This window comes from Rhinolophus hipposideros, assembly GCF_964194185.1.
Source record: "Rhinolophus hipposideros genome assembly, chromosome: 11".
In the NCBI taxonomy this organism is placed as follows: domain Eukaryota; kingdom Metazoa; phylum Chordata; class Mammalia; order Chiroptera; family Rhinolophidae; genus Rhinolophus; species Rhinolophus hipposideros.
This window is the reverse complement of record NC_138057.1, coordinates 43,930,329-43,956,805: the sequence shown is the minus strand read 5'-3', so window position 1 is coordinate 43,956,805 and position 26,477 is coordinate 43,930,329. Positions and strand designations below refer to the sequence as shown.

The 26,477-nt window shown below is 39.9% G+C and overlaps 1 protein-coding gene across 9 annotated transcripts in view; it reads right to left on the bottom strand.

Annotated features, from left to right (window-relative positions):
- TLE4 (TLE family member 4, transcriptional corepressor) overlaps positions 1-26,477 on the bottom strand; it is a 142,402-nt gene that overhangs the window by 91,746 nt on the left and 24,179 nt on the right. For 5 of the 9 annotated variants that reach the window (XM_081066080.1, XM_081066081.1, XM_081066088.1 and 2 more), the window contains exons 5-6: positions 14,912-14,974; positions 1,116-1,190 (exon numbers count right to left, since the gene is read on the bottom strand). In XM_081066080.1, coding sequence (XP_080922206.1) covers positions 1,116-1,190; positions 14,912-14,974 — 138 coding nt within the window. The remainder of the gene's footprint in view (positions 1-1,115; positions 1,191-14,911; positions 14,975-26,477) is intronic. The other 4 variants (XM_081066084.1, XM_081066085.1, XM_081066086.1 and 1 more) reach the window with 1 other exon arrangement.

The following is a 26,477-nucleotide window of genomic DNA, read 5'->3' as shown; positions in this document are numbered from 1 at the left end:
TACTACCAGTATTTTCTCATGGTCAGGCAGACACAAAATAGAGCTCAAAATAACCCATTAAGAAACAAGCTACAATCAGGCTATTGCTGCACCACCATCGGCAGTCATCCCAGAGTTCTGATTTCCTTGTTAAAAGACAGAGGCATAATTGAAGCAATATCTTCACTTCAGATTGATTATCAGGCGACCCTTATATGCATCTTCACTCAGCAATTTGAATTTTAATGAAAGTAAATGAAATAATTAGCATTTCAAAGTGTGTTTGATACACTAAAGGGAAAAAAGAGAAAAGACTTGTGTGTATAATCTATACACAAAAGAAAGTATTTGGGAGGGGACAGACAGAGGCAAGAACAGTTGTAGTGTCTTCATTACAATAATCTAACTGCTTGTACCAGCTATACAGAGATGTGAAGATTGTATTCTTTTCAGCTAAGACTCCTTGCTTTTATTTGTAAGTTTTTAGCACCTTGTTTTAGTACTTGTTACCTTAATCTGGGAGAACAAAACTACATGTAGTGTTGGAATGACTGTCCAAACCCATGGATTCCAGCAGGGTTTCTATGCAACATTAATGCTACTATCACCAGCAAGGATTTTCTAACTGGGCCACTGGTTTTTTGAAAAAGTATATAGTTCATCTGCTATTTCCACTAAAATGGACACTAGCCTGTAAAATCACTCATCACAGGGTAGGAAGAGTAGCAGGGAGATGTGAAAATGCACATTTTATTTTACTAAAAATGACAGTAAGATACTCTGTATTTGAGGAAAGATAAAAGCAATCAGGTCATCTTAATATCAGGGCAATCTGTATCTTTTTTTCTGGCACAGGTTAGCAACAGAAGCTGATTGCAAATGAAAGAAATTATGAAAACTATCCTATCTCCATAGGGGAGTTTTCAGGAGCATGTCACCTTGAATTGGTGAGAATGTGATCCAAAGTTTCTGAAGTAGCCATCCAATTTTACATGAGATTAAAGGCAAAGGGCTTAATTTCATTTTGTGGTGCTCTACTGCCTTTTGCCCTTCTGATGGAATAAAATTTCAAAAGAGAGAGTGAGAGAGCTGATGACAAACACCAAGATCAGAGCTAAAATGGAAAGGCCACGTACCCCAATGATGGCGTTCAGTTCTGCCATGGTCACCTGCTTGGCCCGTTCCACAGCCTGCACCACTTGTTGCTGGTGCTATAAATGAAGATCAGAAACAGAATACAATTATTTGTTTTCTAGTCAGTCAAGAATAGCTTTTCCTAACATGTCTTCTAACTTTAATTACATGCAAAACAGGATTGAGGGGTCTCTATATTTCAAAGAAAAGCCCCGGGGTGGGGGGGTGGATGACTGAATATCTAGGATACATTTGGGTCTGTACTGCTGAGAAGTGACTGGGCATCCAACTGTGTCCCCACAAAGGATGGATGCTCCCTTAAAACTGGTAGAAGCAGCTGAAATTTTACTTTCGTGTCAGTAGTGCTCTTTGACTCAATGTCTTCCCACTAATACTAACAAACAAAATAACACAACCTTTTCACCTGCTTTCTTTGTACCTCCTTTTTTCTGCCATCTCCATACAAATTTTGAAAATATTTCCTAGATATACTTATTTTGTAAATTTCTCCTGATGTTAAACACTAGAAGGACATACAGAATTAAACGTTTGTTTCTTCTGTAAATGTGAGATGTGTTCGTATTTGAATTCCTGTCATGAAGGGCTGCATATTTAAGATAAAAAATGTACAACTCTTGCTAGCAGTAAAGTTTAAGGACTTCGGGTATTTCTTTCAAATGCAACAGAAAAACGAAAACCTAGAAGTTTTAAGTTATTTTTCCTTGGGAAAAAATAGAATAGGCAGTATAGGAAAATTCCTTTATCCATGACTCAGTTCTAAAGAGAAGGAACAAGAACTGATATTAGTAATTTTTGTAATATTAGAAAAATTAAAAAGCACAAAAGTCTCCACATGGAGGCACTCACATCTGGACATACACAAGTGCCCCTCAAAATATAATTGCCAACTAAATACACTTCAACACTCTAGTGTCTCAGAGAGTAAAATTTGATCTAAAAGGGGTCTCTTTGGACTTCTTTCAACTAGGTTTAGTGAATGAAGAGCCAAAGAAACTACGCCGTGAAAACAGGCCTCAGCTACCATAAGTAATGTGTACAAAGAGCTAAGCCATCAGTGAAACAAGATACTCCCCTTGAGCTGCCTGGTACTACATTCCAAATGGCGCAAATAGTTATTTAGATTAACTAGAGTGACCACCCTTTTTACCTGCCAGCTGGGTATGGATAGTGGGGGAGGTGACGTGGGAAAGGAAATGCCTTTTATCAAAAGTTATCTATTAATACATATAGTGTTTTCACCCTTGATTTCCTAACAGAAATTAGTATTTTGTGCCTACAACTAATGGCAAGAAAAATGTCAACAGACCACTGTATTTGAAGTTTTTAATAAACTCTGAACATTAAATATATTTCTGATTTTTTAAATTGTACGAGTTTCAAAACAAGGGCTTAAGAAGCAGTCCCAAAGTCTTTATAGATATCTCCGTCCATTCTCTTACTCTTTAATAAAATATTTGCCAAAGTGAAATAATTCCTTTCTCTCTTTCTCTGACGAATGTAAAAATCTTAAAGATTTATGAAACCACTAGAAGGAATAGAGGCACAGTCAATAAAATGACCAGTAATAGTTTTCCCTTAAAGTCAGCCTGACCATGTATGTTTACTGAGCACCTACCATGTGCCAATTACAGAGCTCGTCTTTAAATTTAAGGCAATATAGTTGTGAAAAACTGCAGTACTTGTAAAGCAGAGAAAAAGACAAAACATAGGACAACCCTGGGATTTATCTAACACCCAAAGTGCGTCTATGGACAAAAATGTTTATGAATTTCTCACCTTTTACTTTCAACAACGAAATTGTTGAAATTCAACAATGGCTGCTCAAAACTTCCAAGAAATTGAAAGCCAAAGGACCGCATGTACACATATCGAACATGTACGAGTATATCATTCATTCTCCACATCCCACATGTATATCATTGATTCCCCTCCTGCATCCATTCATTCAATAAAAGCTTTTAAGCTCTTAGTCTGCACCATTTCTGTATATTCTCCATATTACTGTAATATCACCTACTTTATATTAAGTATTCAAAGAATAGCTCCATGAGACATAGATGCAGAAAACACATCTAGTTAGGGCCTTTCTACCATGAAGATCGATCAACTCTTGCTTTGTAAAGTGGAGTCCAACTGCCAATATGGGCAAAGATGCCTTAGGCAGTGGGGGTAACTTTCTGGCTTGGCATTAAAAATGAAGTGCCTTTATCGAAAAATCCAGAAATCTAGCTAGGATTTGGGATCAGTGGACGGTAACACTGACATCTGATGTTCCTACAAAAACTTGTTAAAAAGCTAAAGTGACAATTGAAGTCATGATTCAGCTCCTTCCTTTTCTCTCATGGCAATCGCCATGTTATGCCATATCTGAACTTCACCGGTAGTTCAGGATTTTACTTCCCTATTTCTGTTTACAACTGTGAATCATCTGCTGTTCACTGGCGTTTTGAACAGAAGGTCCCTAAGGCAAAGAATGCCTCCTCCCCTGTGTGCTCTGAAAGTACCAGAAACACCCTGACATTCTTCACTCAGCCACACAGTAACATATCACAGACTAAAGAAGCATTCACCAGGTAAGGTGTGAAAATTAAAACTCAGAGAAGGGGCAAATGAAAAGAAAAAAACAAAAATGAAGAAGCAGCAGCCCAAAGTACTCTCATAAACTGACCCAAAGAAGGGTTTTTTTTCCCATTTTCAAATTTTAACAAACTCTGATTCAGAAAGTACAGCAAGTTTTTCACATCTTCTTAGTAACACGATAGCTTTCTCATTACGCCATCTCTTCCCTTTTTCTTCCCCTTCTCCATCTGTTCCTCGCCTCCCACTCCACCCTACATCTCATTTCCTCACTCACTTCCTGCTTATCCCCTCTGCCACCTCACCACAAGTGGTGACAGCCACTCTAGACCCAGTAACTCTGCAGAAGTCAACATTCCTATGGCTTCTCTTATTGTTCAAACTGCTCACTCAGATTATAAATTCCTGGTTTTAACTTTCCACCAGCACCACCAAATAAAATGCGGCTAGGAATACGTTAATAAGTAAAAGGTAAGAGACGAGCCGTCTAGCTAGGATTTGGGAGGGGGAAAAAAAGCCCAATTATTTATTCTTTAAAAAATTGTGATTTATAGTTTTTAAAGAATTCTTAAAAAAAAAAAAAACCACCCTACATTGTGGTTATAGTTACACAACTCTGTAAATTCACTAAAAATCTTAAACGGTACACTGAAAATGAGTGAATTTTATGATGTATAAATTATATCTCAATAAAATACTGTGATTTAAGGAATACAAGCATGATTGGGAAAAAGTCAGTAAAATGAAATTCTATACATTGTCGCTTGCCTACTCACTTTCATATTATTTTTTTTAATTTGTTCAGGAAAAGTATTGAAAATATAAACAATATAAGCTTGTAAGTCCAAAAAAACCTGCTGAAAAACAGACCTAACAAAACACAAACAGGTGTACAATAGGTGTTTAATGTATGTGTCTCAGAGGAGGTTATAATGGCAATATCTGTCATGCAAATAGATGTGGTTCTTCTAATAAAAATAGTAATAATTAAAAAGAAAACTGCAACAAGTTAGAATTATTTTTAATAACTCCGCTTATTGATAGGGATAGTGAAGGGGTAGTAAGGGCAGAGACATAAAATGAAGTAGGATTCCTACAATGAACATTAACGTTGCTGACATGTGGAAATGAAAAAGTGAACAAGAGATAATGGCCCCTCCTCACAGACCTCTCAGACATACTGGAAAGTAGGATATAAAATACCAAGGGAGGTTATAGAAGGAAATGGCAAAACACACTTCCTGGGGCATCATTTTCTTATTCATTCATTCGTTCGGCACCTACTGTGCACAACTGTAGTAGGAACTGAGATGAGAGCAAGGAATAAGACATTCCTTGAGTAACACTCAAGAGGCTCTGTAATTACAACTGGAGGACAATCCACATGAAGAAAATTACAGGATGCTATGCAACCATTTATCAGGGAAATATCTAATGGAATCTTAGGGCTAGGGGAAGATACTCTAGGGAAGCTGACCCAACAACTGAGACCTACAGCATTTGTAGGAGTTCTGTGAATGAAGCACAAGGAGAAAAGAATTCAAGGCAGAGGGAACAACCTGGGTAAGGTCCCTGAAGGAGAAAGGAGCATGTCTGTCAAGGAAGAAGAAAAATGTGTGGCTGGAGAAGTGTAAGGTAGGCGAACAGTTTGGAGAGACAGGCATGTTGGATTTTGAGGGCCACCTTGGGAATGGCAAGATGCACATACCAAACTCTTTAAAGTGGAAGAGGTATTCAAAGAAAGAACAACAAAGGCAAGTGCATGGAGTAATCTGAGTGTGGCGTAGATGTATTATACTAGAACCACATACTAGTGGGAAGTGAAATCTGTAACGCAGGAGGAGGCCAGAGAGCAGGGCTTCACACAACATGCAAAGAAGTTGGACTTTACCCTAGCAAGACATTTTTCATTAAAAATGTTTAAGCAGCTGTGTGCTATCAGTTCATTTTAGTAAGATGGACCTGGGTATAGTAAGAAGCTGGGTGGCAAGGAAATAAACCAGTTAGGAGGGAGAACAGAGTGCTAATGTAATATTCTAGGGTGAAAGATACTTAGGCTTGAACTTGGACCAAATACCCTTCCTACTAATAGGAATCAATAGCCACATGCACAAAAAAAGCCACTCAGAACTAGAAAGGACCTTTAGAAATCATGGGACCCAGATACCAAGAGTCCCCAAGCACTGTAACAACAACCAACACAAGACTCTCCATATTTCCAAATGCCTACAGATTTCTAAAGGCTGCCAAGCTAAGTGGAATGGGATGGTGGTACTACAGTACCAACCACAGGCCAAAGGCCATTAGTATATCCAACAGATGAATCTCGTCTTATACCCTAAAGAGGAGTCAGTCAGTCCCTGCTTCATCACCTCCTCTGAAAGGGAACTCATTACTTCATGGATAAGTTTTTTCCATTCAGGGATGAGTACAAATCTAGGCAGGTAACTTTTTCCAAGTGGATTCCATTTTTCTTCTATATTCTCCTCCATTGCAGTGCAATTCAACTATTTAAAAATGGCATAATAAATGTTTTCAATTTTCTCTATTCCAGGTTGAATATCCCCAGGTCACTGGCTCTAGGCCACTCATCCTTCTGGCTACTTCACTGGTCACACTCAATGTAACTAGACACAATATTCCAGGTACAGCTGAGCAAATCAAATCTGAGTTTGTCATTCCATGTCCTTAAGTAAGGCAGGCTAAAATCTTACTGAGCCTTTTTTCAGCAACTTTGCTAAGTTTATTGACACAAATAAGCTTTAAATTTAACCCAAGCTCCTCATATCAGCCTAGGTATTCCAATAAATGTTACTTCCACAAGAAATTAGGTATTACAAAACAAATGAACAAAAAATCCACCAAATTTAATTTGGCTAATACCTGGTAAACTGCAGGTCTTCTCTGAGCTTCATATCTTAGAGAGTGAATACTTATGCAAGGTTTTCCAAACAACTGTGGCTACGGAACATGAGATTAAAGCTCTTGGGAATACACCTTGGGATTTGGGCTTGGCCTTGCCTTCTCCAGTCTCTCTCATATGGGGGACAAGGCATTCTTCACAGATATGTCCAATAAGCTCTACATGTCTGTGCTTCCCAACAGAACTTTCTGCAATGTTGAAAATGTTCTAGATCTGTGCTAATAATAGCTACATATGGGTGGACACTGAGCACTTAAAATGTGGCCACTGTGACTGTGAAATTGAATTTTTAACCTTATTTAATTTAAAATAAATTTAAATAGCCACATGGTAGTTATGGCTAGTATATTAGGCAATATAGCAGCCCTACTTAAAGTATTTTAAAGCTTAGCTCCAGCAATAAGCTAACCACTACTTAACTGAAAATCAAAGAAATGAGTCAGTTTCTCAGATACATGTTAACTGCTTTAGACACATACATGTAGGATTGGCATTGCTGCTTTTGGAAGGAGGCCCACATTTAAACCTGCAGGAAAAAACTTCCACCTCCTGAGAATCACCTTTCAGTGGCTGAAGGCAAGCGGTCCATAATGCCACCATAAGGATCTCACCAAACATCCAATTGTCACCAAAACGTATAATCATGTAGAACAAGCCAATTAGTCAACCGTGGAACACGGGACAGGGAAAAAAGGTATTTTAAATGACGTGTCCTGTAAAGACTGCTGACATTTCATGAAATCTCTGAAAATGGTCTTCCAGGTGTCACTGCACACTTATCAGGGGATCTCTGGTGATTTCAGCCAAGTTCCCTTACATCAGACCATGTTAGCACAAGCCATTGACTCCTTACAAAGTTAACAAGCAATAAGACAAGTTAACCTGATGCCATTATGAGGCGAGAACACTGCCACCAGTGCATGTAACCACTGTATTTTGTTCATTTCCTCCCTGAGGCACAATATGAAAGTGACTGGTCACATTTTTCAACTTCCATTTTACAATTATTCTATACATGCAGAATGTGGTAATTCAGTACCATATTAACCCAAGTGCCAAATAAATAGCATTTGAGATATACCCATATCTCATAATGTAGAAAGGGTATGTTTTCCATCAAATTAAAAGGACCAAATTAATGGCATGTCCAAAATAGAAATTCATGTATCATTTGATTTGACTAGCTATTCTAGCCTATTAAAATTAGAATTTATGTAAAGGCATATTATCATGATTATGTAATTGTGTCTTATTTTCTACCATTAAATGTAATGTTGAACACCAAAATAAATCTACAGAATTCTGAAGAAAGACACTAACTACTTGGTGCTTTGTTCATTAGAAAAGCTAACAGGGCAATAAAAAACAAGTTTTGAGTTTAAATTTGCACCAGCAAGCATTCAAGTTGGAAAGTTCTTATGCCTAAGTAAGTATAAAAGTAAAAGGCTTAAAATTTTCACTAATTTCCCTTTTATACTCTAAAACTTCTAATGATCAGAGAACTATTGTTAAAGGTGGTCAAAAGAATGATCTGAATTCTTTATTTCATTTGTTAAATCAATATTTACAGATACAAAGAACAGCTGCTCACTAATAAACCCAGGCCTCCAAGCTGGGCTCCACCAGGACTCTGGGAGGACCAGTCCATACACAGGGCTTCTCCACCAGCCTCTAATCAGCTTTGCTTCCTCTTAACTCAAGGAACAAGAAAACCTAGCCATGGAATTATAGGAGTGGGGGCCGAGGGGTATATCCATCTTCCTCAGCACTGAAGCAAGTTATAACAATCTCCTGAAAACAAGGTTAAGATGAATGTCACTTCTCCAAACATAATGACTTAAACGTGATGAATTAAAATATGGGATTGAATAAGTGGGGAGCAGGAAGCCACTGGTCATAAGGAACCAGTGTTCTTTATAGTCTTTCACTCTCTCCAGTAAGGACACACATTTCAGGTTACTTCAGGCTGTGGTTGGGAAATGATTGAGGTTCAAGACATGAAAATGGATCAAGTCTGTTGTACAAAACAATCAACCTGTGCTAAGTTTTCTGATGTTTTAAAACTCCACAAAACAGTGACTTACCCAATATGTCTTTCATGATTTCTGGAGGAGAGAAACAGTCAACATTTTTTATCCCATTTTCTCCTGACCAAGGACAATATATATCACAAGAATATGTCTGAGATGGGTGAGGGGAAAAGGACTAAATTAAGACTTGCAAAATGTTCCCCTCATAAGAGATTTCCTTAACAATCACTTTTTCAGTTTCAAGTAGCATTTTTCTTCCAAGTCTACCACAAAATAGCGTAAGTCTATGTGTGATCTACTATACACCATCCTTGAATGAAGAGGTAGGTGTCTTCAAGAATCTTTGTATTTTTTAAAATACAGCTTCAAACATGAGGTGTGCATCGAGACCTAGGTAGCCCACAGGACCTATAACTGTTCATCTGGGTTCCTTTCCACCCCTTGGGAATGTATGAATGATAAACAATAATTGATTGGTGTTCTTTTCCTTATAATTCAGACCTTGCAGGAGATTTCCATTCATAAGAAATATGCATTATTTTACATTTTATGTGCTAAACTAAAATACGAGTTGTGATTATACAGTTGGAGCTAGAGTTTGTCATATAAAGCCACACCATTGGTTCAATATGACTTCCCTTCAAATCAACACTGGCAATAATAATTGTCCACTATTTTTATTTTATGCACAGAGCTCTGTCTAGAAGAAATTGGTCATTGTCCCCTGATACCACTCTTCCCACATTAGTATGAGGGTTAGGTGAGCATAATGGCCACTCGGCTAAGATTACATTTCCAAGTCTCCCCAGAAACTAACTGTGGGCAGGTAACTACTAGGCGTTGGCCACTGCAGAGTGAGCAAACATATGAACATCTTTCAACAGCATGCTCTTTGAGGAAAAAAAAACAAAAAGCACATGCCCTCTTTCTTCTTCCTGTAGGCTGGAGAGAGAGATGATGGTGCCAGGGATGATGAACATCAATACTAGAGGAACAGGAGTTCACAGCATCATGGAATCACCAAATTAGCTACAGCTGCTTCTATGCAAACTGTCCTGTGAGACACAAATGAGCTTTTAATCTTGACTAAACCACTGTTCCTTTGATCTATTAAAGGAGCCAAATATCCAGCTAGGTTCTTTACATTGTCACAAATCCTCATATAATAACCCTACATTATTACCCTATAACATACCTATAGTGCAGGTATGCAGTGCAGGTTTCCCATGACATGGGTGAGGAAACTGCAGAACAGAAAAGTGAAGTATTCTGCCCAACATGACAAAAGGAAACAGGTGGCTTGAGCCAGGATTTGGTCCCAGGTCTGCCTGACCTTAGGCCTTATCACACTGCCTCTCACATAACGTAACTCTTCCAATGAACTCTGCTCCTTGTTAGAGGAACAACAAGTTTCTGAAAAATACAACTGCACTCTGAGGAAAAAAAGATTTTCAACTATAATGTAATAAATTTTCACCTACAGCCTATTAGGGATTTTGAAGTTCTCAAAAGTCTTAGAATACCTTGTTGATCACCATGAAATATAGCCTGCCTATTTCAAAAATAAACTATTTTATAATCTAGAGAATTAAGAGTACAAAAAACACAACTGTCCTCCAAATCAGGCCCTCACCTAGTGCCCAATATTGAATGCTTAATCTATTAAGTTAAGACAATACTTACTGGCTTGCCAAAAATATAAAGTATCCCCTTCCTTCTGAAAGATAGTCTGTGTGGAACTACCTGCCTGCTGTTGGAAGCAGCCCCTGGAGCTGCAAGGCCTAACTAACTTTACAGGAAGACTGCCAGTCAGCTCACTCTGAAATATTACCTTGAACTCTTACCAGTTTTCACTAAGTCCTTCCTCTCCAAATGTCTTGGGACCCAAAATAAGCTGGAATAGAATCTATTCCCAGAAAAGGGAAAACAAAACTGGCATTTATTATCCCAAGTGCTTTATAATTTAGTACATATAATACACATTATAAATATGGGGTTATTCTCAGTTCTATAGGGCTGTTAAGGCTCAGATAGATCAACTCTCCCAACATCAAGCCGGTAAAGAGACAGAGTTGGTCTGATTTCAAATTAGCAGAAACACTGTACCTTGCTGCCAGGGTGTAACAAGTGACACATAGTGTTCAATATACATTAGAATCTCCTTAAAGGTATGTTCTTGGAAGACGGGGAGGAGGGTATTGGAGACAAGTTGTACTTACTGGCATCCTTCAACTTTCCTGAGGGCTGATAAGGTCTAGTTTTATAGACCATGAGGTCTACAAAAGCTATATCCTGAGATCACTGATGAAGAAAAGAGTATGTCCACATAAACTACTTGTACAAACACAACTAACTTCAGCTAACCAACCAGGTATATTCTGAAAACAGGCAGTCCCCAACAGGACTGACAAGTTTGCTTTTCCTGGTAGCTTTGTGGGTAAAACACAGACCCCATCCAAAACCACTGCTCCTTGTGAAGTGGGCGTTACAGGTTGAGCACCTTGAAAAACTGTCACTTTACAGATCTTTCCTTGCTGGTTGGGGAGAGACAGGTGTTTGCTAAATGGGAAAATTAACTTGTGGAGCTAGAAGAGAATCACTTTGGGGCTACCTACTGCCTCATCGAGATTCTTAGCTAGTGTCAACCCTGGGTTCAGTTTTCATTTACATTGTCCCCTTGTATCAGGACATTAGAGAGGAAGATAAGCAACTCTGAATCTTCCAAAAAAGCAGTGACTAAAAAGAGGAGAAAGGGCCGACTCCAAGTCCTCTCACAAGGAAATTCGGAGCCTCACACAGCTGCTGCAGCTAGCACTACTGCTACTCAACATCAGGAGGTGCTTACCATGTGCTAAGCTGCACGGGTATCATCCCAAGTAGTCTTCAGTGATCATGTGCATGCCATGCTATTATTAACCTCGCCCTACAGATGAGGAAACTGAGGCTTAGAGAGGCAAATCACTTGCCAGAGGTCACCCAACTTACCTCAGTTACAGTAAGCCACGAATTTGTAAAAGGGAGGCCAATACTTAACCAAGATCCAACTGTCATCATTCTGGCATCTCTTGCTTATGGGAATGCCAACGGGAAGCTGAATATTTATAGTTCCCTTCTCTACAAATGAAACCCAAAGTGGGATAGAGAAGAGCTTCCCACTTACTACTTTGAGATTTTCCTTTTAACAAAGAAATCTGAGGATCAGTGTTTACCCATTCCTAAAAGCCAAAAGAAAGGGGAGGGGAAAAAAAACTTTAGACAGGTGAGAACTCCCTCATAAGGTTTCTCTAAATTCTGATATTAGAGATCCTATAAAATTTTAAAACTGTAAGTGATAGTTCCTCACTTTAATGACAAGAATTGGCAATAATTTTACCTACAGCCTGGGACTTTGGAAGTTGTCACATGTGAGCACCGCAAGCACATCATTAAAATATATATTGGTACAGTTTTTTAAAATGTTAGTGAAATCTAATAGAAAAATACTTTTTTGTAATTGTTATATACATACACTCCAAGTACTTTTGAGCTACAAGATACAACTTATTTCTAAAGAAAAGTCTTGCAGTTTAAACCAAATTTAATAGTTGTCATTCAGTACTATATATTTTAATTTTACAAAATGTGTACAACTAGACACAAGCGACATTAAGCAGGTAAGTTAATCAGCACATGGGGGCTAAATTAAAAACAGACTTCATCTAGATGTATGTAAATTTACCTCTTGTTCCTGTCAAATTACAAAAAATCCCTCCAACCAGAGTCCTTTAAGCTTATGCACTAGTCTTTGGGGAATGTTTTCCTTTTCTCTAAATACGATCATTTAATTTTTAAATAAAAACATTTTAAAATAAATTCTAATGCCACAGCTGCCGTTTTGGCAGTGAGACTGTCACACAGAGAGCCGGTGTTAAAAGATCAGATTAAGAGCCTTCAGTCCTGGCACCAAGTGATGCTCGCAGCCATGCAAGAGTGATTTTCCATGCCTCTGAAGAGACAGGAAATAGAATTCATCTTCCTCTAATAACCCGCCTCTTCCCCTCCCTCCAGATCACGGTCCATCTGGCCTGACGGCCTGACGGTAGAGAGGCGAGGAGTCTGATGCTCACAGAATGCTCAGAAGAGAAAAGAAGGCTGGCAATGTTCAGACACAAAACATCAGAGAGGACTGGATTGGACAGGAACAAACATGTCTGTGGCCCACACATTAGAAGATATAAACACACCTTAAGAAACTAAAAAAAGAGCCGATTAAATCCAAAGTAAGCAGAAGCAAAGATATACACAGGATCACAATTTAGAAAACCATGACATAGGTCATTCATTACACCTGAATCAAGGATTTCAACCAAGAAATATCAAAAGTACCGGGGAAGTAAATAGTAAGAAGTGAGATTATGATGCCTCCCCTTCCGCCTAAAGCAGCAAAGGAGCTGCTGGTATCTCCCCATGGCTTTCCTCGACAGGGTACAACTTTCTCAGCCAATTAATTCCAGTCCAGTCTTGCTCAGCACCACCGCCATTACACATTCTGTTCCTACGGGGCCTGCTCACACAAACAATATAACTCACATGGGAAAACGACCTACTGGCAAATCAGCCCCAAGACCTCCTTTCACTTCTGAACATAACCCCACAGATCCTGCAACAATGCTATGGGAAGAAACTGTCCAGTGATTTTATATAAGGGTCTGTGCCTGCAGAGGCCTAAGTTCTAATACTACCCCCCAGGGATAATTCAAATGTCCCCCTCTACCTTGGGCTATATTTTAGCATGGTTATAGTTCTGTGGGTTACCCATTCTTCCCATTCTCCATCTCCATAAAACAGCTGCTTCAAGTAAGAAGAAACACACACTGGTCTGGAACAGGCAACGGGCAGCCGGGCTTCCTAGAGAAATTCAAACAGACCTCTTGACCCTCCTTCACCACTCCAACTAATCTAGTCACAAGCAAATCCTCAATAGAATAGGTAAATGGGGATATAGTGGGTGGTGGTTTTGTGGTCACAGCTAATGGAGGAGAAAGACAATACATCCTTTGTTGTTTGTGATGCAGAACAGCATTCAAGGTCAGGATGTTTACTTGTGAATATGAGCACGCCTGTGGGATATGCACCTGATGAAAGGCACCCATAGTTACTGAAGTCTAACCCAGTTCAGACCAAATAGAAAGTCACATAGGAATTCACATACCTATAAGGCCAAATAAGAAGTCACATAGGAATCCCTATCTCTAGAATACACACGCATGCTCAAATACCAGCTGCTCACTAACGTCAGCTCATGCCCACTGGTAGGCAGGTGATGGAAAGCTTTCCTGAAAAGCAGTGACACCACATACTTAAAAGAACCAAAGGGTAGGAGGACAGTGCCTCGGTGACTTCTTTCTATCCCACAACACAAAGCACTGTGGCTACAAGACATGCAGATGCTCCTTCCATTAGTTAGCTTCTTCCTTCTCACAGCTGATTTTTCCTGAGCAATGAAGGATTCAGTAATCCAGAAGTAAAACTATCCCTTTCCGGCGCACTTGCCTGAACTTCGTAACTACCAAAAGCAAGGAAGCAAAAAAGAAAAGAAAAAACCATGAGGCTTCCATGTACTACATACGCACTTCCTCCTCCCAACAGGCACGTCTGTGGACAGTGTACACTTTTCACAGGCAGTGAGAGGGAACGCGCGGGAGCTGCACACAGAGCCTTGCCAACCCACGAAGTCCCCAGTATTCAGAGCACTGGGTCCACTGAGTCCACCTTGCATGTCTGTTCCCAAACGCACAGGCAACATAAAGACGTTGTCAGGTAATAAGCAACTTTTTAAGAGCAGCTAGCCAAAAGTTACATTAGTTTGTTTACTATGTAAAGCACTTTCTATTCGACATGTCTTCTACCAGCTTTTAATGCCCAGTGACACAAGTGTAGGACAAGCTCTTGTCTTGGGAACAATTTTTCAGCTATTAAGATGAACTGTCATTACTCTGAGTAACACTACATCGTCCAATGACAGCAAAATATTTTTACAACTGAATTTCACTTTGCACTTTAGAAAATATTCCATTATGTACACACGATTATATCCCACTGAACGTTAATAAGGTGTAGAAGTTGGAATGCGAACACTGGATCTTAGATATGTGCAATATAAACACCAAGAGACCAACAAGGCCAAAGAGTCAGTCCCACAATCCCTTTTCTGCAAAACCACTAAAATGCCACCTTGTAGCCTAGTGCCCGAAACCAACTGCCTTACCTCTTGGGACAGAAAAGGAATGACTTGTGCACAGATGGCATTCAGCCTCTTGACAATCTCTGCCTGCAAAAAAAAGAAAAGAAAGCAATAAAGAGAACAGTCAGCTGGTTACAAATTCCCGAAATATTAACAGGATGATATTAAAACACACTTTATATTCTGGCTGGCATATTTCCTAAGGAAGAGGAAAACTCTCATCAGCAAGCCCATTAAAGGGAGGCAGTGACAACAGTGCCACATTAATAGCACAATTTATTAACCACAATTCATCTTAAAAAGTCAGCCTTCAAGCAAGCACCAGGACAACATAAAAAGAAATTTCATTTTCATGACTGAAAATCAGTTTTCGAAAGCCTTCAACAGGACCCTTGTTCATTCTAATGTGATTTTTTCTAACACCTTGAGTTTTTAGAATTTAGATAATAAAGACACATTCTTCCCTATATCCTAACGTCTCTCAAGCAGTACTCCTCGACATCTGTGGCCTTTCCTTTAAACACAGGCACTGGGATTTTAGAATCAAGTTCCAACCTCCCAAAATAGCACCCAACCAACCTCAAAACGTTGGAGAATTGCATGTTTTCTTCAACCATCAAAATTTCCAATTGCATCCCACCAATTCTTTCTGTGTGCAGAGGTTTAGAACATGCTAAAATCTTCCTATATATACTTAGCATACGGATGCATACGGAGACTAGCCTTGGGAACATTATCATTGTACTATAGATCTGCGAACGTCCCAATAATGCCAGAAAACAGAGATTGTTCTCTAATATTTTTTCTAAGTATAGAAATTTTACACCAATAGGATGTTACAGGAAGCAAGGCTGGCCACACTCCTATGTTTTCTTTTAAATGCTACCCAAAGCTTCACCAATGTTCATCTTAATTTGTATTATAGATGGCTCCTTATATAGACTTTGGCATGGGACATGTAAACACATGGTTTTTATACTAATACATACAAAATAGCTTTTATTTTAATAATGAGGTAGGCAAAAGGAGAGAAGTGTTGAGAAGCAGAAAACATAAAAGCAATTACTATTCTTGAGACACTCTTAAAACAAATTCCATCCAGGGTCAGTTCCTCATTTTATAAAAGGACAAAAATGCTTTTTCTTGCTAAGTCATTACCAGAATGACAGCGACATTGTGCAATCTAGGTTTCCTTCTTTCATCAGCAACCCTTCTGACTTTTTGTAGCTATGCAATCTTTTAAATGCCAGCACCTTAAAAACTTTGCCAGCCAAGAGAAAACAAATTCACCATGAAGTTTCAAACCTAAGCTTTCTATTTCAGTTCTGCATTCCTAACAGGATGGACAAAAACCCAGCACCAACAAGCAGCAGTGAATAAGGACCCAACTGTGCTGACCTGATTTAATTTACTCCACTGGCCCCATGGAGCATTTAGCTATCCTTTAAGAATGCTTAAACCACCATGAAAAGCTGCAATGGCAATCACCAAAAACCACTCTCCACCTGGACGAACATACCACAGTGGTTATGGGGTGAAATTCCAGTGTGAGCTGAGAAAATAGAGTAGCATTCACCAGGCTGAAAGCACTTGTCTCAAAGGCATTTGGTTGTTAAGCTTTTTGTGGAGAGAGGTAGAAGGAGAGAGAATAAAAGATAATGAGACACTTTGGGGCAGACCAAACTGATGATTCTAATGCTTAGAACCATCTGCCAAGCATATTTTTCTCATTATGTTGTTTACATAAATAAAATAGTCCCTTGCTGGAGGGTTGAAAAAATGTGTGGGCACATAAGAAAACTGAATTCTTTAGTTTCCCTACATAATCTAGGTAATAAAAACTACTCTAAGGAAACTTACTCAGCTGGCAAAATAAAGACCAAGAGGTACTGATTCAGCTTCTTTATCTTTGGACCTAGGCTATTTTAAGTCTGAGCAACTATTTTAAAAAAAAGTTATTGTCTTAAAAATAAATGTAGAAAAGTTGTTTTTATTGATTCATGTATGTTAACACACATATGTAACAGAAGGGGGGAGTCAGGAACGGCCCAAACTTTTTCTTTAAAGGGCCTCCTTTTGTTTAAAAGACTTCTTAATTTCTTTAAGTTGTCATGCCAATGGATTTTCATGGTCAGGCTAATTGGCAGCAGGGGGGGTGGGATGTGTATATGATTTCATAAAATTAAGCAGGTCATTCCTCACTTTGAAAGCTAAAGTTGCCTCGGAAACACTGGCTGCTTCCGTGGTCATCTAATTTTGCTTCTTTTGTCCCACAGGACCCAGCTTTAGAGAGGCATCATTTATTTACAGGCCTTTCCACTGGGCTTCAGTGATCAGCCAATAATACTGTGGACACACAGTTCTAATGGCCTATGTTTTGAAACTGAGTCTAATCTAATGGCATGGAGCCCAAACTCCTTTTCCAGCACAGCCATTAAAGGATGTAGGTTATTGCTGTTGTCACCATTGATATTTGTCATTGTAATGTAATTAGGGCCCTAAAATGATGCATTACAGCCCTTGGCACAGCTTCTATTAAAATCTTTTCTTCTGCTCACTGAACTGCGACCTGCTTTCTGATGAATAACAGACAGACAGCTTTAGGGTACGGAGCAGATTCATCAAAGAAGTATTTTTCAGCTTTGGGGAAAGGGGAAAAAATGGCAACCCAGGAGGAAAAGCACTAGGGGAGGAAAAGCCACAATACACATTTGAATTTCATCTGACCACTTGAAATTCTGATTGCGTCTGATGAATCTTGCTTAGACAATATATTCCCAGACTTCGAATCACATGGTTAATCAGGGCTCTAATCTGCTATCCATCAGCCTATGCCAGAACTGTAGCTTCCAATCAGATTTATAGGGGATGGGGCTCATGCATCCCTGAGCAAGTATGTTCACGTATAGACCACTGAAACAGGCAGAGAGGCTGAAATGCTGCTGTTAGGGTCACTAGATGCTATCACGGTATTCGATGCTTTATGGACACTGTTGTCATTGTCTTCAAATGCCTAGGATATGCCCAAATAGCATTAACGGCCCCAATAAAAGAACAACTGTTCATGTCATAATATAACAAAGATTGTTTATGCAGCCATAGTTTGTCAAATACATGAACAGTTTTTACACTTGTACTACATCTTCCTTTATGCATCAAAATATTCATTAAAAATAAGTTATACACATATTTTCCCACCTTCAACTCACTACTAGTCTACTTCTTCTTTCTACCATTTTCCACCTCTATGCCCTTCTTCAATAAAAAGAACCAATAAAAATGATATCCCCAATAAAAAATGTTTGAGTAAAATATTTTAGAAAAAGGTCCACTTAAAAATGGGCATTCTATGAAAACCCCTTGCCTATGCACTCAACACCTGGCACATGAATGCTGACAAGCTAAGTTCAAAGTGGTGGTGGCTAGTGGACTTGTATGACCAGTTAGTAATCAAAGAGAAAAACACCAAGAAGAACCTTTTATCCCTTTGTTCTTCACACTCCAACTCAAGAACCACTGGACAATTTATTAACTACCCTGCATCACGGGAAAGCAATGCCATGCATTAGAAAGAATGCCACAATTCAATCACTAGATTAAAAAAAAAAAGTAACAAAATACAAGCAACACAATATCAAAAACATATTTTCTTTATCACTTATAACAAATTACATTAGTCATTTAAATAAGACAAAAAACTAGTTAAGCACATACTTATATTGAATTACAGCCCCTCTAATAGTCTTAATATAATAAAACCTAATTTTTATTTAGATTATTTCCGCCTATGATTTCCTTAAAAAATTAAACAAATTTTATTTAACCACATAATAAACTTGAGAGAAAGTACAGATGACTTTATTTTAGTAACCAAAGAGATGTATCAAAAGCAACGGTTGGTTTAAAAAATGTTTCTTGGAATCTTTAGTCTCTCATTAAAATAGGAACAACTCTATTACATAGTAGTGTTGAAATAAAACAGAATAACAAAACATTATTAGAAAACCGTTTCAGCAGCCAACTGAAAAAAAAAAGAAAACCCAAACAACTATAGTTTCAGAAAAACATTCTTGAATAACATTTCACGATTAATTTGTTTTCTAGCAGTTTCTTTGCCAAAATCTTTCCTCAAAGATGAATCTATTTATTTTATTACGTGTTTATCAAGAACATAACACCCATATAAACACTTTTTTCTTATTCTGTCTGGAATCTTTTTTGGAATAAGGACAAACAGATCTTGTAACCCCCTTCTTCACCCTCCTTTTACCACTATAGGACTGAGACTAATTTCTAATTCAATCAGAAAATAAATCCATTTGATTTGTTCATCAACCTATTCCAAAATTTAAGAGAAATAGTACAACTTCTGGAACTGATACTGCCTGCCCCTAAATTAAAAAGCCAGCGGACTAATGAGAAATTCTTCCCAACTTAATAAAAATCCAGAGTAAACATAAGGAACAATATTCAAGTCGTACTATTTCTCTAAAATGACAACTATGTTTTTATCTTGTCATCAAAATTCTACTTTGCAAAAGAAATAAGAATATGTAACAGAATAAATTGTATGTGTTAAAAAAAAAAAGCCAGACTGGCATAATGCTTAGAGTTTTAAATCAAAAGTACTGTCAGCATTGCTAGCAAGTTGGTAAATCAGGTGCCTACGTTTTTCTTTTTTTTTTAATGCAGGTGCTTATTTTGCACAAAATATTTTCTACTGCTTAACAGAACAATAAAATGAAGTGATAACATATTAAGAATCAATTTAATAGGACATCTATCAGTTCCCTAAAGGACGGATTCAAACTACCGAGACTTTTTTTTTGCAAAGCATTAAGACTTTAAAAGCTCATCGTCCTACTTCCTCCAAAGAGCCAGAGGTACTGTCTACAGAGTGCTCAATTACTATTACCTTGACACCATACCTGGATGATATGAAAGTGCCAATATCTGCCCCTGCAGGAGTTAGACTAAAGCAATGACTCTACTAACGTTAATACCTCCAGCAATGTCAACTGGCTTTGTGTAGGAACTCATGTTTATGCTCTTTTCCTGCATGCTAAGTGTGCTATAAAGTACCCAGTCAGCAGGCAGTTCAGCTAACTGCATACACCGAAGTGCTCCATTTGTCCGTCCTAACAAGGTATCAGGTGCTACAGTGGGAATATGCAGGGCAATGTCCTTTCCCAGAGGAATCACAGTACACCTCCATTTCATGAAACTTCCAATGTGTTCCCAAACATGAAGTGGTATTTTACCGAAGCATTTTCACAATGGTTAGAAAAAAGTACCCCTTTCTCTCACCTTTTAAACTTTTTAGGTCTTTAAGAGAAATCACAGATGTTTGCCTATTATTATACCTACATCTTCTGGGCTCTGGTTATTGTGCTTCAATACTGCTCCAAATGTTAAGAGTGATGTATTATCAAGGTTGAGAATATGATGATCATTGTGTCTGTTGTCCAATTACTCCTACAAGGTCAAATCATTTCAGTTCTCAAATAATCACGGTTATACGCAACTCCACTAGAGGAGTGGGGCAAGGAAAATGGAAAAAAGATGGGAGGGAAAAGTGGAATGTCAGGAGTAGGGCAAGAAAATAGCTTTCTCCAGTGAGAAGGCTGACGTTAAGTCAGCCTTCACGGTACAAGGTGGGGCTGCTCAGAGACCCTAATCACTCTGAGTACTAAGACACCTAAGTTCTGCAAATGCTCATTTCTTAGCACTCCTGGGCTAGTGTGTCACAGCAAGCCCTGCCAGCTACTTTTTTATTTCTCTTCGGACTTTCCTCTCGCCCTCTCTTGCTCGCTCTCATTTGCCCCGCTACTCTTTCCTACTGATATAAATGTGCAATTGCCTTTGAATGCTGATTCACAATTACACTTTTTAGTACTGAGCCATAGTGAGGGGACAAATATTCCTTGTGCCCATAATAGGTGAAGATCATTCGCGCTGAGTTTTTCCCAACATGATCTATGTGATTAAAATGTATGTGCGAAATACCTAAAGACTGAGGAAATTTGGATATTGGAATAAAATCACAAAGAAAAAGAAAAACATTATCTTCTGACTAAGTTCTCATCAAGGATACCTATCACCAGGAAAGCAACAAGTCACCTTGCATACACTGAAAGAGCCATGCTATGTTTCCGTCTATTCTCTCAGGTTAAGCTCAAGACTTCCTTGTCTCTTCTTCTTGTTTATCTCCATTTTTCAACAAAGCTCCAATTATATCCACATTCCTCCACGTTTTTTCCTCTTGTCCTTTCAATTCTGGCATGGCCTTCCTCATCCCAATTATATAAAATTTCAATTCTTTGAAGACATCATTGCAAAGATACCCTTCTATCCCCTTAGATTATGTTCTCACTTTGATAAATAACCAGCTCTTAGTAAAACCAAAGTTTTACTCCTCTGCTGTTTGCACTCGTACTGGCCAAACACTTCCATTACCAACCAGGTCCAGGCACCACAGACAAGTGAACCCGTGGGTCCTGGCTAGAGCACAAAGGGGGAGAGGAGAAGAAAAAGTCTGACCCTAGCATCAAAAGATGGGAATGAACAAAGCATGGCAAGTATGAAGGAGCGCCCCTCCGCCTGGAACTGCCTTGCCCAGATCTTCCCACGGCTATCCCCTACTCATCATTTCAGTCTCAGCCCACAGGACATCTCCATGGACATCTTCACTCACCATCCTCTATGACGCCCTCTCCCACTCTGGCCCATTACAGTCTTTTCTTCACAGCAATTATAACCATCTGAAATTAGCTCACATATGTTTTTGTTTTCATGAACTAGAGTAGTGCTTCTCAAACTTTAATGTGCATACTAATCACATGGGAATCTTGTTGAAATCCAGCCTGGAGTGGTGCCTGAGAGTCTACGCTTTTAACAAACTCCAAGGTGATACTGACACTGTGGGTCCACAGACCACACACTCTGAGCAGCAAGGTTCCAAAGAAGGGTGGCTCAATGAGTGCAAAGATATTTTTTTAGTCTATAGCCCCAATGCCTGCTATGTATAAGACACTAAAATATATTTGAATGAACAGTTCAGATAAGGTGATTGGAACTTCCTGAAATTTTCTGCAAGCATGCTAAAATTGTTTGGGAATAGTTAAGGCAAGACCTGCTTATACTCTGCTTTGGTTTGTTTACCTTCCCAACACACATCTTTTATGGCATTTAGGATACAAGCTACTCAAAAAGAATAATAAGTAATCACAGTGGGCCCCCCAAAGAAATGCAAATTTACTCTGGACAATTCTTGACTGACAATAAATGATTAAAGCTTCCATTTTGAAACCTTTGCAAGATACGTTGTAAAAGAGGATTTTAGAAATATGATAAAGGAGATGCCACTCAACCTCCTTCCTGAGATTACTCACACCAGATTGCTGTCACCTGAACCACTGAGCTGGGGTAACTGTAAGACAACACACTGGAAGGGCTCCTTGGATGCTGTTATGGTAAAACTGCAAAACGGTTCCTCCAGAGAGAACTAGTGGGATGATTCCAACAACCCAAGGACATGTACCGGCATCCCTGGTGTCACAGAAAAGGGCAGTTCCTGATAATTCGAGGTGTAGTGGTCACAGAAATTATACACTCGACCACACAAGCAGACCTGTTCACACTTATCAACCCTGCTCAACACCTGGATAGTCAGCGTAGGCTTGGGGAGCCACGGACACAGCTGTAGTGTGAGGATTCATAGGGAGAACACACCGTTCAAATCCCTTCTGAACAAGGTCCAAGAATTGCTACAGCTCCACATGTACGGGATCTTACGTTCGTACGGATACGTACACTAAGCCCCTCCCCACCATCTCTGACAAACCTGTTTGCATATTCACAGTGCAGGAGGGTTCTAATAATTAGAAGTTTTTACCTAGAATCTACTAATTCCTTGCCATACTATATTGTATTGTATTGATATATGTGTGTGTGTGTGTATGTATGTATTTCTTTGGTCATTGGTGCAGTGTACCCCACACACAAAACAATCTACTATTGTTCACTGATTCCTCACCCAAACCCTTTTAATATCTCACACAGGTGTGATCCCTGTACTCTGGGAAAAAATGCCTATGACAGGCTGGTTAAGAAATTAAAAGAGAAAGAAGTCCCATACTACAGACTTAAAGCTCTTTATAATCAGAAAAATAGCATTTTCTCTACAGTCAGGCTCACACAACTTTTGCTTGCTTTCTTCTTTAATACTTTACTAGGCAGGTTGAGAAAATTAAAGGTATACAAAACTATTGTCATTGTAGGGACAGAGTCCCAAAGAACAATTTCCAGGCTCTCGACCTCACATAGAAAGGTGCTGGCTCGGGTAGGAGATGGCCATCAGCTGTAACCAGTGAGCCACTGGCCACTGATGTAACTGCTTTGGCTACGCTAGCAGAAAATGGGGGCTAGCAAGAAGATGGTGGCTGAGCTAGCAAGAGTGGATTGCAGCTAGCAAGTGGGGTTTGGTGGGTTGGCAGAGAAGCAGACTGAAGACTGCAGCTAACAAGTGGGGTTAGCAAGAGTGAATGCCGGATTGCAGATCGTGTGGATTCTACTTCCTGTGTCTCACCTAGCAGCCAGCGAGACTGGGGAGCAGAAAGACTCCTCGTTGGGGTACTGGTGGATGTTTGCTTCTGTGTCTCAACCAGCTGCCATTGAGAATATAGTGATATTGTGAGGACAGAGCCAGGAGTGCAGTTTCCAGGCTCTCGGCCTCACGTGGAAAGGTGCTGGCTCAGGTAGTAAATAGCCATCAACTGTGATTGGATGGCCATCAGCTGTGGCTAGTTGGCCGTCAGCTGTAACCAGTGAGCCATTGGCCACTAATATAACTGCTGTGGCTACTCGAGCAGAAAAATGGGGGCTAGCAAGAAGATGGTGGCTGAGCTAGCAAGCGGTGAAGTGTGGACTGCAGCTTGCAGAGAGGTGGATGCCACCAGCGAGAATATAGTGGTATGACTCCCCCATCTATGGCTCCGTGGGTGTTCCTTTTTGGCCTCACCATATCCCGCGTCCTTGTGAGGGAAGTGGGAGTGAGTCCCTGCATTACTCATGGCGCAACAAGTAGGGTATGGTGGCGGCCCAAGCTCTCTGAAGGGCGGTGGAGCAGTTTGTGCGTATGAACACTCAGTCTCGGGAAGACCAGGAGGAGCGGCGCTGGGAGCAGGAGAAGACATGGACGGTTCTCCGACCAACGTAGAAGGAGTTGTGCAGCTGCCGGAGACCTGGACCCCTGTGGAGGGGTGGGAGGATGTGGACGGTTCTCCAACCAGCAGAGGCCAGAGAAAGTGTAGGTCGTTACAGCTGTGGGGGCTGGGAAGTGCTTGCCGAGGCAAAGCAGATGCGGGATTTGTGATCCTAGGAGGAAACGCTTGCTGAGTCCTCGGTGAAGGAATGCAGGTGAGGTCAAGGTCGTCCCTCACCCCCAGGTTGGGGAGGACTTGGAGCCCTAGCCCTGCGGAGAGGGCACACGTTGTGGGGCCAGTGCACAGCCCTGGTGAATGATTGTGGACTATGGGGAATTGAATAGGGTACAGAGTAGGACCATATGGGGACAGAGCCCCAGAGAACACTTTCCAGGCTCTGGGACTCACGTGGAAGGGTGCTGACTCGGGTAGTGGATGGCCATCAGCTCTAACCAGTGAGCCAAACAGCCCCTGATGTAACTGCCGTGGCTACCCTAAAGGGTTGGTTGGTTGGCAAAAAAGCAGACGGGCTCCTGTTTCCTGTGTCTCCAACCCAGCCGCCAGCGAGAATATAGTGGTATGAACCCCCATCCATGGCTCCGTGGGTGTTTCTTTTCGGCCTCGCCATGTCCTGTGTTCCTGTGCAGGGAGTGGGAGCTGAGGCCCTGCGAGTCATCTATTTTTGCTCCTGTTTCGTATTCCTAGTTACTTTTAAAATGTTTTTCAAACTTTTAATTAAATTGTGCAGCCAGTTTAAAATATTGAAACACATCTACATGTTTAAAAAGCCAAAACCATGTCCATTCAACAAATATTAAGCACCTAGTATTTATCAGGACTATTTTAGGCTGAAAGGAAACAGCGGTGAATGAGACAAGTTCCTGCTGTCATGGAATTCACATCGTATGGGTGGGGACAGAAGCAAACATATAAGTATAGAAAGAGGAATTTCAGATACTGAAAAATTCTGAGAAGAAGATAAAGCAGAGGGTCTAAGAGCGAAGCCAGGGGCAGGGGGTGGGTATGGTTTAGATAAAATAAAGGAAGGACAAATAGAAAAGTGACTAAAAGCTGAAATGTGGCTGGAAGCAGCATTGCCCAAAGCAGGTTCTATACCAAGTTGGCAGATTTAGTAACAGGTATTATATATATATCGCGCTCCCTGATCAGATGACCTCACAGTGCTTAAACAAAGTTAAATGGGATTCTTTCTTGTTGGACATCTCAAGAGCCTCTCATTTGATAATGTTAGTTATAAATCTTTGGAAAGGAGCACACAAAACGAAGTACTAATCAAACTGCTTTGACTGTAAAACCTTTCTTCTCAAAGCTCTTGGAGGAGATTGTATTTCATGGGAAACATGGAGCTAGTCAGTGGTTTCCAGGCCTGGCTTTACACTAGCATTACTAGTGGGTCTTTCACAAACATCAATGCCCAGGCCTCACCCCAGACCAATGAACTCACTCTTGGAAGGTAGAACCCACATGTCAGTATTTTATTTTAAAGCTCCCCAGGTGATTCTAATGTGCAGGCAGGATTGAAAACTATTAAGCCTGAGCACAGGATGCATGCAATGAAAAACAGAGTGGAAAATAAGGACAGAAGGGTTCACCGGGGTCAGACTATGGAAGGTCTTGAATGCCACGCTCAAGAGCTTGAACTTGATTTGCAAGGCAGCAAGGACCTATCAAGGACAATTCCTAGGAAAGCTATGATAAATACCAGACAGGAGGTTAAGACACTCCAGTGCATTTCTGCCCTCCACCCCCCTTTCTTGGCACTGATTATATTTGAGCGGCTGTGGAAGGACAGAAGAGATTTATAACCACAATACATACCACAAGAGGAAAGATGGAGGATGAAAGATAATTTCAGAATAGGAACAATATGAATTCCCATAGCACCACAGACTTGGGAAATTCAACAAGATGCTTTCATATATTGGCTCATTCAGTCACTCCTACCCTAAGCTAACAGCTATGGTAGAAACAGCAGTGAATGCCAAATTAATCTGTGCCCTTGTGTTTACAATCTAGTACAAATGGAAATAGCACAGTAACAGATACCATGTGACAGAGGAGCCCCCTGGAGAAATGAAGGGTGAGGGTGGCAGAAACCCCTTCTGACTGAAGTCATTACAGTGGCTTTGGGGAGAAAGCAACACGTGAGCCATATTAACTCCACAGTTATCAACAATTGTTTACTATATTGTCAGGCACTGTTATTACAGTCTGAGAAAAGAGTAGGGAAATAAGACAGGATTTATGGAGCCCATAATCTACCAAATGAGACAGAGATTGAAAGGAAAAAAAAAAGAAAAGGACACCAAAATGTCAGGTATTTTTAAGTGCTTAGTAGGGAACTCTCCTTCCCCGAGTAACTGAGG